At 34.7% G+C, this 15,139-nt stretch overlaps 1 protein-coding gene and 1 long non-coding RNA gene across 2 annotated transcripts; both read right to left on the minus strand.

Moving 5' to 3' along the window:
- LOC136806420 (golgin subfamily A member 6-like protein 24) lies at nucleotides 1-6,403 on the minus strand. Its single transcript, XM_067062992.1, has 5 exons — nucleotides 6,271-6,403; nucleotides 5,430-5,522; nucleotides 4,352-4,474; nucleotides 1,286-3,403; nucleotides 1-968 (listed from the first exon to the last, which is right to left on the minus strand). Exons 1-5 carry the CDS (start codon nucleotides 6,320-6,322, stop codon nucleotides 457-459), a joined length of 2,898 nt encoding a protein of 965 aa, XP_066919093.1. The 5' UTR covers nucleotides 6,323-6,403; the 3' UTR covers nucleotides 1-456.
- Nucleotides 6,404-7,761: 1,358 nt separating this feature from the next.
- LOC136806415 (uncharacterized) lies at nucleotides 7,762-14,614 on the minus strand. The gene is made up of 3 exons (XR_010846564.1): nucleotides 14,437-14,614; nucleotides 13,547-13,604; nucleotides 7,762-8,191 (listed from the first exon to the last, which is right to left on the minus strand). It is a non-coding gene; the product is annotated as an uncharacterized lncRNA (long non-coding RNA).
- Between the last annotated feature and the right edge of the window lie 525 nt (nucleotides 14,615-15,139).

Raw genomic sequence — 15,139 nt, forward strand, 5'->3', positions numbered from 1 at the left:
TGCAAAAAGTTTAATTAAATTTTTATGAACAGTTAATTAGCTTTAAAGTTCATATTTACAAATTACACAAAAAAATTCAAGTCTAGTTTAGAGTTGTTTTATTTACAAACTATAAATAACGGATACTTCGTTTGTAAATAAATATTCGTTTTGTTTCAAATATTATATTATATATTGTTATATTATTAAAATTTTATAAAAGATTCTCGTGTCAAATCGTATATTTATAGGTAAGAACTTTATATATGGTTTATCAATTTATATATCTTGTAATTTAGCTTGCGGGCCACCTCCTTAGTTTAGCATTATGTCCGTGAGTGTGGTCGCTCGTCAGGATTATTTCGACAATGTATAATTAACTATTCCAAACAAAGCTCAACCCCAGTGGTCTCCGTAAATCTTCCCACAATAACCACCTTGCTACTTTTACTTTTGATTTTATCCATTAGTACCGAATTAACCAGTAATATCGCTATAGGGGTCCGAAATCGGGATATCGGATTCAACATTATGTTTCAAATCGTTATATCGGTCAACAACCGGGCTATCATAAGCTGATGTTACAATCCATTTATTACCAAGTTTAGATTTCGCAACGCCTAGTCCGAATTCGTTTTCCGCTTTCCACATCATTTGTGCAAAGTCTGAGTTCTTTGGTGTAAGTTGAGGGCTACGAAAATCGAAAAATCGGGACTCTTTAGCCCAGTTATCAGGAGCCTCTTTTCCGACATTCGTGCTATCAATATCGATCACGGCTACATTTTGTCCAGGCTTTTTATATTTTAATATAGATTTTGGATTTAAATCTCGTACATTGGCAATTGTTTCCGCTGTTTTTTGAGCCCGGTCTGAAAGGCGGTCAGACCAATGCAGACTTTGAGCGTGGAATTTCTTTCGTAGGAAATTGGTTTCGAATATGGCGGCATCTTTTACTTCATTGTAATCAGGGTAATCGTCTACTTCATCATCTGGAAAATCATCAAAAGGCATTCACCTTTAAGCAACTGAGTCACAAAGTAAAGTTAAGTCCTAACAAATCTAGCATAGAAACTTCATCTCTGAACTATTTCTGAAGAAGTAGCATATAGTAGCATATACGACACTTTACAAGTGACAGACGAAGAGCTAACAGCAGAAGGAGTCAACACATGCATGCACCATAGTGTATCTCACATGGTGTCACAGCTTAGTGCAACAGTTTTTTTTCAATGAACTTAAAAGTTTCCCTAGATGTAGGGTCTGTTTACACAGACTTATATAAAATCGAAAAATAACATTTCCTTACCTCTTTCTTTTGGTTTAAAGGACCGATGTCTGGCAATATTGTTTTTCTCATCCGCTTCCCCAAGACTTTCTTCTACTTCAAACATCTTTGAATTCTCTTTGCCTTCTTTCGGAGTTCTTTGTTCCTCTGAATCACCATTAGTTTGCTTGTGGTGATGGGAATTTGTGATCTCTTCTTCATCATTTTCGTTACTCTCGGCTTCCTCGTGATCACGTGACTTTTTATGATGCCTCTTATTGGTCAATTGCTCATCATCATCAATAAAAGAATGATTCAAAAGTTCATTATCGCCGTCATCTTTTTCTTCGATTTTCTTATGATGTGGTTTATGTCGCCGTGATAATTTCTTTTCTTCACCGACATCATATTGTTGCTCAGTATCATCTTCTTCTGAAGATGGAGCATTGTGATGACGGCCTTGATGATATTTCATAAGAGTTTGTCTCGTTGGTACAAAATCTTCATCAACCTCGGGTTTCTTCCAGTGTTTTCGCACAGGCGCCGATAGTTTCCCTTTATGGGGATCCTCGTCACTCGTTTCATCTTCGTCGTCCTCGTCGTCTCTACCGACGAACTTTCGTTGGCTCGGCTCCTCAACGACTTGCTCCTCACCATCTGAGTTCACGCTATTGACCTGATCACTATCGTCATTTTCCATAGAAGCACCATCGGCGGGATTGAAATCGATAGCTTTAGTATCCATAATGATTGGTTGATTGGTATCAGGTTGTCTGAATCCTTCAATAGCTTGATTCGAATGGTATTTAGCTTGTGACTCAATCCTATGGCTATCAAATTCAGATCCTACTTGTTCAGAGTTTCCAATCTTTCGGAAGCTATTCATAAAGAACTTCTCATGCTTACTCTCTTCCTCAGGTCCTTCATTAGGATAACTTCTAGAGTTAGCATTTTGTATACCTTCTTGTAGATTAGAAACTTTCTCTTTTAACTGTGCTTCAATACGATTCATAGTATCAACATCAGAATCTGATTGAGAAGGTGAGTGATCTTCAGGTAGTCTACTTTTCTCAGTGTCCTCAAATTTATTCTCCTGGTTTGTTGAGGTCTGTTCTTTAATGAATTTAGCTTCTATTTCTTTATCACGATGTCGAGTGACTATACTTTCCATTCCTTTAAGTTTTTCCGTTAGTTCACCGAGAAGGTTTAAAATCCTTGTCTTGGCTTCAGCTTTATGCGGGTCTTGACTTGCAGATTTACTTTGTAGTTCAGCAGCATTGATTTGTTTATCTAATTGAAGTTTTTGATGAAGAGAATCAAGGTTTTGGAACAAACTTGTTGCTTTTTCTTGTTGTGCATTTTTCTCTTGTGTAAAATGTTTATTTTCAATGGAATCTTCATGACGGATTTGTTCTTGGTGTTCTCCGTTTGTTTTTCTGGCCGCAAACCGATATTCATTGCGTTCTGATTTACCACTAGCTTTTTCGTTTTCTTCCTTTTCGAACTCCTCATTGGGTTTCATACTCATGAATTCCTGCACCAGAGCTGGTTTGTGTTCAATCGTTTCGTCAGCTTTGGTCGACTCATGAGGATACTGATTCATAAATTCCCGTAATAGTGGTTTCCCTAGCCTGTGATGTCTTGGTACATGATGTTTTAAGATCTGATCACCGAATGCAGGCTTTGTATATCGACTCTGGTGATTATAGTGTTTCTGGAAAGCAGCCAAGGCTGGTAATTGCTTCTGAAAAAGATTCGTAATAGCGTGATTCTGTTTATAAGCATATCTCAAATCTCCATTATCCTTATCTTGTTTCAAACCTTCTAAAGATTTCCACATATTTGAATTCTCCAGCGTTTTCCCTGTGAATCGCTGCATTTTATATTCAGGCATATCATTTAGTGATAGTCCAGCTGGCAGTTTAACACCAGCAACCTTTTTAGCGTATCCATGGAGCATTCCTCCTGCTTTAGATCCTCGAACGAATCCACCTGTTTGCATTTGACCAGGTGAGTCTTTGACGTACTCTGGGAACAGGGATTTAGTTTGAGGCGTCAAGTGAGGTTTCATATGAACAGGAATTTCGTGGCCATTGATTTCGTACGTTATCATGGCGTTTTTGTCGTAGAAATCATCGATGCCGTTTACCTCAAACATTTCTAGAAATAGAGTATAAATAATTATTACGAGTTGTGTGATTGAAAGAACACGAAATAGGTAGTTTCATGATTTCATGAGTATGGGTAAAAGCTACATTTAAGTTTTACTAAATATCTTTATGTGCAATGAATCTATGTGGAGAATAATATCATTTATCGGCGATCCAAAAAATATCTGCAATCTGATTGGTTAAAAAGAGTACAATATATCTTGTATTTTACATGTAAAAATATAAATTGACGAAAAGATGTTGTTGCATTGTAGCGGTAGAAGCAATCTAACGTCACTTTGCTACAAAAGTGTCCTCCAACACAGAAAGTGCATTTTTTGGCTCACCGATAAACTAGTTATCAGACATTTGCTCGTACAATATGGAAATATTTCACTCGTTCTCGATTTTCCGTATATTTTCCTCGCCTAAAGGCTCGGAAAATATTGTACGGAAAAATCTCGGAACTCGTAAAATATTTCTCATATTGTACTCGCAACTGTCTGATAACTATTACATATCTGTGCTGAAATTAGAAGGAGGTTTCAAAGTAACTATGTCAATAAATCATAAAAAGTTCATTTTTTCTTCTTTATTTTTCAAACCGGGTCACTGATAGAAGGTCCCGGTTTTTAAAGCTCCTTCATCATTCTCACTGAGCGGTTGTTAGACATGGAGAGTTAGACATCATAGATAGGTATCCAAATATAAAATGATGAACCCTAAAACATCGCAAGGTTTTACGACATAAGCTTTCACGAATAAGAGCACAAAAAATATTTTCGCCAGCATGAACTTTCGTGAATCAATGGATGAGAGTGAAAATTTCCGAATGAAAAATGGTTTAAAAGCTTTTCTTGAATGAATTCATCAAAACTGTGTATGAAGGTGGTTCCCAGAGTCGTGGAACTACCGGTGAAAGTTTATACTCTTTAATTAACTTGAACTTTCCAATTACCTCCAGCTTCAGCCATGTCTTTATTGAAGTTGATTCCTTCATTACTTGAGATGATTTTCTTCACATAAGCATCCTCACCCATGTCCACATTACGATCTAGTGCGCTATCGGAATTCCATGGACCTATTAAAGAGAAACAAACAAGGTTCTGAAACACTTCATGTGCTATTTTGCTATTTCAGACATAATGTTTCCCCTGTCAAGGAGGTGTGACGTCCAGAGTAGTCTTGAAAAAGAAAAACCCAGGGGTTCCCGTTTTTCGGATTCAAAAATCCAGGGTGGACTGTAAATTGAGGTGAAAATGCAGGGTGGTCAGTAAAACGAGGTTGAAAATCCAGGTTGGTCAGTAAAATGAGGTCGAATACACCAGGGGTCCAAAAAATTGAAGAAAAGTCAAGTTTCCTAAAAAAGACCTCCTCAACATAGGGGGTATAAATCTTTTCTGGAATAGCCCAATCTCACTACAGATCATTTATTCCCTTGTGATTCCCTCAAGTTCAACTTTGACAGATCAGACAATGAAAAGCATGGAATTTCTCAAAAACTGCAGTCATTAATAATGAAAATTTTTGCCGTAGGGCTAGGCTATGGCAAATCTTGCAAATTTTACAATCTATAGGAAGAACTGAATAAAAAACGTGCAAATGCTTTAAAAAATCAAAAATGTTATTTTTTCTCTTTTTTTTGGTTCCTTTGTTTGATTTGAAATGCCAGAAAAGGGGATTCCTTTGCTCAAATGGCATTTCAAATGCCAACGAAATGCCAACACGCTGGCATCATTAGGCATTAGACAAACCGAACAATTGCGTGGAACAATAGAATTCAAAAGAATACTGCAGGCAATTACAAATGTCAGGCTGGTCTAAACGCAGCCATTTTTATTACTTCAAATGACCAATTATTAAAGTATCTTATAAAAACTCCATCTCATCTGCTTAACACACACCAAAAATAGACCGCAACGCAAAAATCATCAATCCTGTTCGAAAACTTGAACTTCACTTTTCATTCAATTGATAATAAGTTCCCTATTGGGTAGGGAGTTTCCACTGGTAATAATTGAGGAATCAAATTTTACCAGCAATACGAATTGTGCCTTTCTTATCGGCCATCTTTTCCAATATTTTGGTTGCATTCTTCCTTGTAGGATGGGCGGATGAGGCAAAGCATCCTAAAAAAGTAAACAAAGGATTCTCTTTATTACGTAATTTCGGAATCACTTATTTATTTTGTGGATTAAGTTTGGCGAAAGCTACGGTCGTTTTGTTTAAGCTCCCACTTCCCGGATATATAATAATATTTCACTAACTTTTGGGGATATTTCCGCTGTTTTCCCACAGGGGGACTGGCTGGAAATTGTAAAATCTTTTTCCAGATGCACGGCATATAGTCAATCCGGGTAACTTTCGGGAGTTTATTTTCCAACCAGCTGGGATTTTTTTCTTTTCCATTGGAAAGTGGCAGTGGAATCTAAGGTCCGGGAAGCAAAATCTTACCCAAAACGACGGTAGTAGTTAAAAGACATATTTGCTAGTTTTTGAAAATCTTGTCAATAGAATAGATTATGGCAGGTCTTCACGATGTTTCTTTTGTACCAGGAAATTTTATGTTATACAGTCTTTTTTATAAGAGTCAGTAGATTTTCAATGAGGCTTTGCTGTTCTATTTTTTTGTCGCTTTCCTGTTCTTATTTGCGGGGTAAAATACAGGTATTTTGGGCATTATATCAAATTTTTACTACTTTGAGCCCTTAATTGCTTGAAATTGAGTAAATCCAGGCTCAGCATTGTTCTTAAATTGGTCTCATTTTTGGCGACTTTTTGCCTCGTTGTTCTTATAAAAAAGGAGTGTACTCAGCTACGTAGCATTAAGAGGTGACATCGAGTTGTTATAAAAGGAAAATGAAATTTTGATATTACCATTCAGAAGCAGAAATAATGTAATGAAATACAGTCGTCCAGGTGGCATCATTACTATGCTCTCAATCCATCAAAAAAATAAAAACAAAACTACAATCCAAGAAATATAATAATTACAAGAATCACAGACTATAGCTGTGCGAGCTACGATTTTGCTTTAACAAAAGTTTAATACCGAAAATGAGTTTTTATGCTTCATTACACATGTAATAAATTGGAGACTGCAAAGAGGAAGACGATAAAACTAAATGTATGGTATAAAGCACCCTTCAAGTTAGTCTAGATCTAGACTACTAATTTAAAACTTTACTAAAATTATTTCAAACTAAAAAGAGAGATGCGCTCCAGAGAGAGGGAGGAAGAACTAGTTAGTCCGGCGGCGAAAAGGGCTTTTTTGCATCAACCCTTACAAGTAGTAAATATGGGTTTTTATTTTATTTTCTCGTTATATGCTTATATGGTCCTTTGGGACCCCAAAACTGGTTTTTGCCAAGCTGGCAAAGCTGGGGAAATTTTTTATGGGGGCTTGAAGGGTAGGGTCATTTTAGCCTGGGGGTCCTTAGAAAGTCGATTTTTGAAGTTCTTATTAAGCCAAAACTGATTGTGCCATTAGATAGAGCTTGAAGAGTAGATTTCCAAAATGGGGTCATTTGTCTCATTTAATGGACTTACTCCACCGGAACTGGCTGATACGTCTTCAAAAATGCAATATTTTGTGCTGACGTCACCATTTTTGAGAAAGATTTCAGCGAAAGATACCAGTTTTAACAGATGCGTCTCGAAGAGTACTATCGATTAGAGGGGTCATTTATAGGGTTTCCTGGGCTAGATCATGAGATATTAGAGTTTGAAATTTTGCTGACTCAGCAGAAAAGGGCCAAAAACGTTGAAAAACGCTGAGTCAGCAAAATTTCAAACTCAAATATCTCATGATCTAGCCTAGGAAACCCCATAAATGACCCCTCTAATCGAGGGTTGGCAAAAGCTGGTTTTGGGGTCCCAAGGGACCATGTGATGGGAAAATAAAATAAAAACCCATATTTACTAATTGTAAGGGTGATCCTGGATCGCCGCCGGACTAAGTGTAAAAATTATAAAAACTCTCTCTCGCGCGGTTTTTTATGGCAAACTTACTCTTTTTCGGCTTTGTGGCAGAGTTACCCATATATAATTGTCTGGAAATCGAGCCTACCTTCAAGTCAAATTCATAATTGTAAACATTCAGTTGATTAAAATGGATCAAAACTCCCTTCGAATGTTTCGCTAAAAAAAGTAGCCAGGAGGAGGAGGTGAACCTTTCCTTAGCAAGGGAATAGACCCTAACTTAACTTAGGGTTAAACACAGCGAAAAAAAAAGTAGCGAAAAGCGAAAGAATCGGAAAGAAAACGATTGGATTTTAACCCTATTAATTGACGACTACAGTATAAGAAACCTTTTCGTTTAAGGGGTGAGATCGGGTGAATCGGACGAATGGAAGCAATTTCATGCAATTTCTCATGTAATAATAAAAATGTTGTATTTTTCTAAATATGCGCAAACTGAAGGCATAGTCTTACAATTATGGGTAAAAATTAAGAGGTTATCAAGGTTACTAAAGTAATATAATTACAAGTGCTTGATGTAAGACTTGGTTTTGAGATTACAGTCCGATTGTTACAAAAAATGTTATTCAAACCAAATCTCAAATAAATTGGACATTTCACTATAAGTTCCATAACAACAGTCTCTATAAAGTCTTTTCATGGACGTTGTTCAGCACTGCTTGTAAATTCTTAATCATCTTGAAAATTTCCATTCCATTCTTTTACAAGTTATTTGACCAATCGTAACGTCAATCTTGTCATTATTTGTTCAATTTTAGCAGCAACTTCATCGTTATAAACTTTATTCCGCGAGTTCTCAGGTGAATACACATTCGAACTTAAAATGAAATTGAAAGAAATTTCAATACTTAAAAGTCCTCAAGGTTTTCATGAGATTTTTTTAATTGCCGAAAAATATCGTTACTTTTTCCATAAAAAAAACAGTATCGAAATGTAAAGCAAAAATACGCTTTGGAAAAAGAGAAAAACAGTAAAGTGTGTCCAGAAATCTGTATATAAGGACATGTTCATAAATGGTGAGTAAAATGGAGACATTTGAAAAATGGCAAAAATCAGCAAAAAGTGGATAATTTTGTAACAAATCAATTTTGAGATTCCAAAATTTGTGAAAGGGTGACAATTATTGTGTAGCATAACTTAGAAGTGCTTTCAGAAACAAATATTTGTGTGTGTATATGTGTTCAAAGGCCTGCTATTGGTAAAAATGTAACAATTGTAACTTTTTTATCATTAAAGAAGTTCAATGTTGTTTGCATTGTTCAATTTTCTTCAAATGGTTAGTTTTATCCATAAGAAAATAAAAAATCAATAAAGGGCAATAGTGTAACAGGGTCTCTACGGCTAAGAAAAAGATAAAATAGTAACAGTATTAGCAACTAGCAAAAATAGTACCTAAAGTCATTTTAATCATGTCAATCTCACCAAAAAAGGCCCTCCTTTGGGGGAAATATTAACGAGGCTTATGACCTTTAAAAATATGTCTTTAATTTCCAAAAATGCTGCATTTGGGTAAAAATGTAACACCACAAACTTGTTTAGTACCGGACAAGGCGTGCACTTGTTGTTGAAAGACCATTAAAGAAATTTAACTGGTGACAAGAATGCTATTTCTTTAATCTAAATTGACCCTAAGACCAATATCATGTCTTTTGTATTGTCATGTTTTCTTTGTCTGTTTTAAAATGGTAAATCTGTAACAAACATGGTGTCTATACTACAAGTTTAGACTTATGTTTGTTTGTAATCTTGAATTCCTGTTACATATTTATCAAATTGAGACTCTTTTGAGGACATGAAAGGTCACTATTTCCATTCATTGACCCTATGGCTAGTTAAAACCATCCAATGCCTATTTAAAAGTCGATAAAAACATGATAAATTTGTAACAAAACTGGGAAAAATTGCGAAAAATAGCAATTTTGTTACTTTATTACCACTAAATGACCCAATACTGTTGACTTATTAATATGAAAACTAGTGCTTTAGTATGTTACTTTCCTTCTGAAGAAATAAAATTCATCTCTGAAACCTCTTTAAATGCCAATCATGTAAAAATGTAACATATATAAAAAAGATGCCAATATTATGAAAGAGTTGAATTTGATGTTACAAAATTACCCTTTTTAGGCCTTCTACAATTTAAAAAAATATATAAAGCACAATTCCAACCTATTTTGTTCAATAAACCACAAAAGAAAAATAATTTTACTTGGATTTTGTTTGGTTCAAGGGCTCTTAAAAGTATCAATTTCAAGGATTTAAAATGTTACTTTTTTATCAGATGAGCAGCCATTGATGCATGAAACTCAAAATGAAGGTCCGTGTATGTATGACCTGTGATGTGTAACATTTTCACATCTTTACAATACATATTTAATGAGTTATGGCCATTTTTATCATCTTATTTATTTCTTGCTTGTTACTTTTTTATCATTTCACTGACCCTGAAACAAACCTTCATAGCTCCAATTTAATCAAGTCTCTTGTTGATACAAGATTATCTTAAGAAACCTCAGCTATATAGCTTAACCACTGCAGCAGCTAGGACCTCTGAAATTTTGTTACATTTTTATCATGAGTAAAATTGCGTAGATACTAAACCAGGGGTTTACGGTAAAACGTAGATACTAAACCACGAAACGGGTGGGAAACTAGTGGAAACGAATGCAAACGGGTGGAAACGAGTGGTGAAACGAGTGAAAACGAGTGGCGAAACGGGTGGAAACGAATGAAAAACAACTGGAAACACATGAAAACGAGTGGAAACCAGTGCTAGGGGTTCATATCAAACTAATAATTTTTTTTCAAATGCCTCTTAAAACATTGTTAAAAACAGAACGCTGCTTTGATAACAGAATGGAAGCGATTTTCTTTTTGGTAGTAAGTAAGCAGCTTATTTTCATTTGAAACCAAATCCAGTATTTCAGATACTTTTGTGTTTTGATGTTATATGTTTTTTTATGGTTGGATTTTTTATGACAAAGAAACATGGTTGTTGCTGCAAAGCATATATTCTTGATATTTCCTTAGTATGTGAATGATCACTGCAAAGTCTTTTTAATACATATAAGGGAAGGTTTTTTCCTAACAAGATCTGTCTGTACTGTGTTGCTTGCTTTCAATTTTTAAAACCTTCCTTTTATTTTTATCAAAGGGTGTACATAAACCTTCCTTTTCTGGGCGTCCTTTTGTGTATCTGGATCATTACATTGTAAAGCCCTCGGAAAAGCCCTCCAATCGATCTGGTATAATTTTCGTTCCACAATGAAAATTAACACCAGGAGAGTTTGTAAAAGGAAGATTTTAGCTTTTTGCATTCCAAACTATAACACTAACTACAGTGTTTGTTTACTTCCAGCGAGAGCGACCAATCTTGGCTTGTTTACGGTGTTTGTCAGGAAAGATGAAGTCTTGTAAGCGGTAAGTTTTTTAATATATTTTAGATCACATTTTTTATCCCAATCGAAATAAAGCTTTTCTCTAATTGGAATTCGTTTGGGAAAAAACACACAACAATGTGTGTGCCATAATATAGCATTTACTTCTCTGAAATAATAAAAAACTATTTGAGTTAACTATTGAGGCAAGGTGAAGCGTGACGCTGCAGATCAAATCTGTGTTTTGACTGGACTCGCCAACCTTTATGATTATAAAGGTACAGTCTGTTTAATGCAACAATACTCTTTTTAATAAATTCAAAATCTCATGAGTGTGCTGTTATTGCTTTTCACTTTATATAAAATTGTATCTTTAAACTCTTTGATGTTCATTATTTGTTCGCGTAATTTAATTTCGTGAAAGAGCAATGCAAACGATTTTGCGAAAAGGCTGAAAATTCGCGAAAACGTGTCAAGTATATTTTTTCAAATTTCGACATGTTCGTGTACAAAAATGGTGGTAAAAAAGATGGAATTTTCAATTTTGTTTTAACGGGACTGAATAAAATTAGTTTTACCGTGGGAAATATTGTTTTCGGAAATCCAAACATCATTTTTATACTTCTTAATACAATATATTTTCGCCAAAACGTAAAGGTCCATCAATTATATGGCACCAATCACCATTAGAACCTGAATAGAACGCGAATGCCAAATTATCTTTACCCCCTAGCACTCGTTTCCACTCGTTTTCATGTGTTTCCAGTTGTTTTTCATTCGTTTCCACCCGGGTTCATATCAAACTAATAATTTTTTTTCAAATGCCTCTTAAAACATTGTTAAAAACAGAACGCTGCTTTGATAACAGAATGGAAGCGATTTTCTTTTTGGTAGTAAGTAAGCAGCTTATTTTCATTTGAAACCAAATCCAGTATTTCAGATACTTTTGTGTTTTGATGTTATATGTTTTTTTATGGTTGGATTTTTTATGACAAAGAAACATGGTTGTTGCTGCAAAGCATATATTCTTGATATTTCCTTAGTATGTGAATGATCACTGCAAAGTCTTTTTAATACATATAAGGGAAGGTTTTTTCCTAACAAGATCTGTCTGTACTGTGTTGCTTGCTTTCAATTTTTAAAACCTTCCTTTTATTTTTATCAAAGGGTGTACATAAACCTTCCTTTTCTGGGCGTCCTTTTGTGTATCTGGATCATTACATTGTAAAGCCCTCGGAAAAGCCCTCCAATCGATCTGGTATAATTTTCGTTCCACAATGAAAATTAACACCAGGAGAGTTTGTAAAAGGAAGATTTTAGCTTTTTGCATTCCAAACTATAACACTAACTACAGTGTTTGTTTACTTCCAGCGAGAGCGACCAATCTTGGCTTGTTTACGGTGTTTGTCAGGAAAGATGAAGTCTTGTAAGCGGTAAGTTTTTTAATATATTTTAGATCACATTTTTTATCCCAATCGAAATAAAGCTTTTCTCTAATTGGAATTCGTTTGGGAAAAAACACACAACAATGTGTGTGCCATAATATAGCATTTACTTCTCTGAATAATAAAAAACTATTTGAGTTAACTATTGAGGCAAGGTGAAGCGTGACGCTGCAGATCAAATCTGTGTTTTGACTGGACTCGCCAACCTTTATGATTATAAAGGTACAGTCTGTTTAATGCAACAATACTCTTTTTAATAAATTCAAAATCTCATGAGTGTGCTGTTATTGCTTTTCACTTTATATAAAATTGTATCTTTAAACTCTTTGATGTTCATTATTTGTTCGCGTAATTTAATTTCGTGAAAGAGCAATGCAAACGATTTTGCGAAAAGGCTGAAAATTCGCGAAAACGTGTCAAGTATATTTTTTCAAATTTCGACATGTTCGTGTACAAAAATGGTGGTAAAAAAGATGGAATTTTCAATTTTGTTTTAACGGGACTGAATAAAATTAGTTTTACCGTGGGAAATATTGTTTTCGGAAATCCAAACATCATTTTTATACTTCTTAATACAATATATTTTCGCCAAAACGTAAAGGTCCATCAATTATATGGCACCAATCACCATTAGAACCTGAATAGAACGCGAATGCCAAATTATCTTTACCCCCTAGCACTCGTTTCCACTCGTTTTCATGTGTTTCCAGTTGTTTTTCATTCGTTTCCACCCGTTTCACCACTCGTTTCCAATCGTTTCACCACTCGTTTCCACCTGTTTGCATTCGTTTCCACTAGTTTCCCACCTGTTTCGGGGTTTAGTATCTACGGTAAAATTGTAACAGTCATTTCAAATGTCTCCAAAAGGCCAATATTTACTCATCATTTATGAACATGTCCATAAAGTAAAATCCTCAAAACTCATTATCTTTAACTTAGGCTTAGTGTAATGGAAATAAGATTAATATTTTCTGTTCAATCAATAGATATTCAATTCCCAGGATGATTGAATAGATTGTAATATTAAGTATATAAGTCATAAAATTTCGCATAAATCATGAGGATTCCACTTTAATTTGTTCGCTTGTTTTTTGGACACATTGTATGATAGAGGGGGGGGGGACTTTACTAATCTATGTAAAATCTTCCCTATCAGAATCTATTGTTTTTGGTGGCAAAAAATTTGAGGTTTTTACGACTCTCTACAACGTTCTGTCAAGGATTGATAAAGGTCACAAAAAAATATTCATGATGATACGCACAGAATCACCCAAAAAAAGTTAGGATTTGATTTCTGTTTGTTGCTAAAAGCGGTCAAAATCCTGTTGCTTTTTTTGGGATGCTACCTACCTTTTAAAATTTCAACTGGTAATGACGATGAATTCCATCTTTTTTGGCAGAAACCCACCTGAAAAATCAATAAATTAGTTACATATTTACAAGTAAAATACACCTTCCACTTGCTCATAATTATAATGATCCCTTTATCAAGGTTTGCATAAAATCTCCTGGTAAAGTTATAAGAAAATTATGCATATAAATTATTTCAGAAATTCAAGAATCCCACTGGGCTATCAGAATATTAAGTACTAGAATAGAAACTGAATTGATAGACTAGACCCCATCTTTTTGAGGCACAAACAATCAGCTAGAATTTAATGACACTCTTTTAGTAAAAGACAGACAGACAGACAGACAGCCAGCCAGCCAGCCAGCCAGACAGACAGACAGACTCCATTTTAAATAATAAGGAGGGAAGAAATTATTCAAAAATGTTTCCCAGATAGCCAGGCAAAGACTTTGTGGTGGACTTTCATAATAAGATTTACCGGAAATATATACTGTATATATACAGTTTATACAGTACAATTTAGTATAAGTAGTATAGTTTAGACCAAATGATATAGCTATACACATTTTATTCTTGTAGTATATAATAGATGAAAGTTCAACATTTTTTAAGCATTTCAGATGTTCTTAACTTTTTGAGTTTAAAGCCTGAAAACCTTGAGATTTGAGTTTTGAATATTGAGTTCTTATTTTCACGATTTAGGGAGTATTTTTTTCTTAGGGAAATTGTTGAGTCAGCAAAGCCTTTAAAATGTCCTTTTGAACTTTTGAAATTTTGGCCATTGTGGCGATCAAATTGAAGGTTATCTGTCATGCTATACAACCTTTACCCAGGATTGTACACAAAGGACTATATACCTAAAGAAAATGAAGTAAAAATTCAACCTTACCAGCGATATACTTGACTTTTCTTCTCTAAAATCCTCCCAAACATTCGAAAAAAGATCCAGAGCCTTGTGACGCCTTCCATTTTGTCTCGCACATGAAACTAAAGAGATGATCAAATAAAGCAAATTTGAAGCCTTTGAAGCTTTTACCTCCATAAGATATTAGCTTTTGAGAAACAGGATATTCACAGCTCTGCGCTAACAAGAGTACCTACTTTAAATATTATTTACAAAAAACTAATTTTACGGAAAATCCAGCTAGATGCAATATTAGGAATGAAAAAGTATTAATAAAGTAAAGAAGTTAAGACCTTTGCTAGCTGGACCACTAATCATCATCATTTTTAGTTTTGGCTAAAACTTATGACTTATCTCATTCCAGGCAAAAATTTGGTTGGTGTTGGATGGAAACGTTATGGTTATTTTATACCCGTTCTTTTCGATAGCTTGTTATTGTCTCTCAGTATGGTAAGATAAGATTAATGACTTTTTCTCACTCAAGGCGGGCACACAATTTAACAACGTAACGACCCAAACAAACAGGACCAGCCAGGAGAGTTGAGAGTACCGTAAGTTGGTGGTCTAATATCGACATCCCTTGTCTAAATCCGACACCCTTCTATCTATCTATCTATCTATCTATATATTTAAGTAGGAACAAAACATACATGTTCGTTCTCCCTACATATAAAAACATTTAACAGAA

This window comes from Clytia hemisphaerica, unplaced genomic scaffold (genome assembly GCF_902728285.1).
Source record: "Clytia hemisphaerica strain Z4C2 unplaced genomic scaffold, Clytia hemisphaerica genome assembly, whole genome shotgun sequence".
NCBI lineage: Eukaryota > Metazoa > Cnidaria > Hydrozoa > Leptothecata > Clytiidae > Clytia > Clytia hemisphaerica.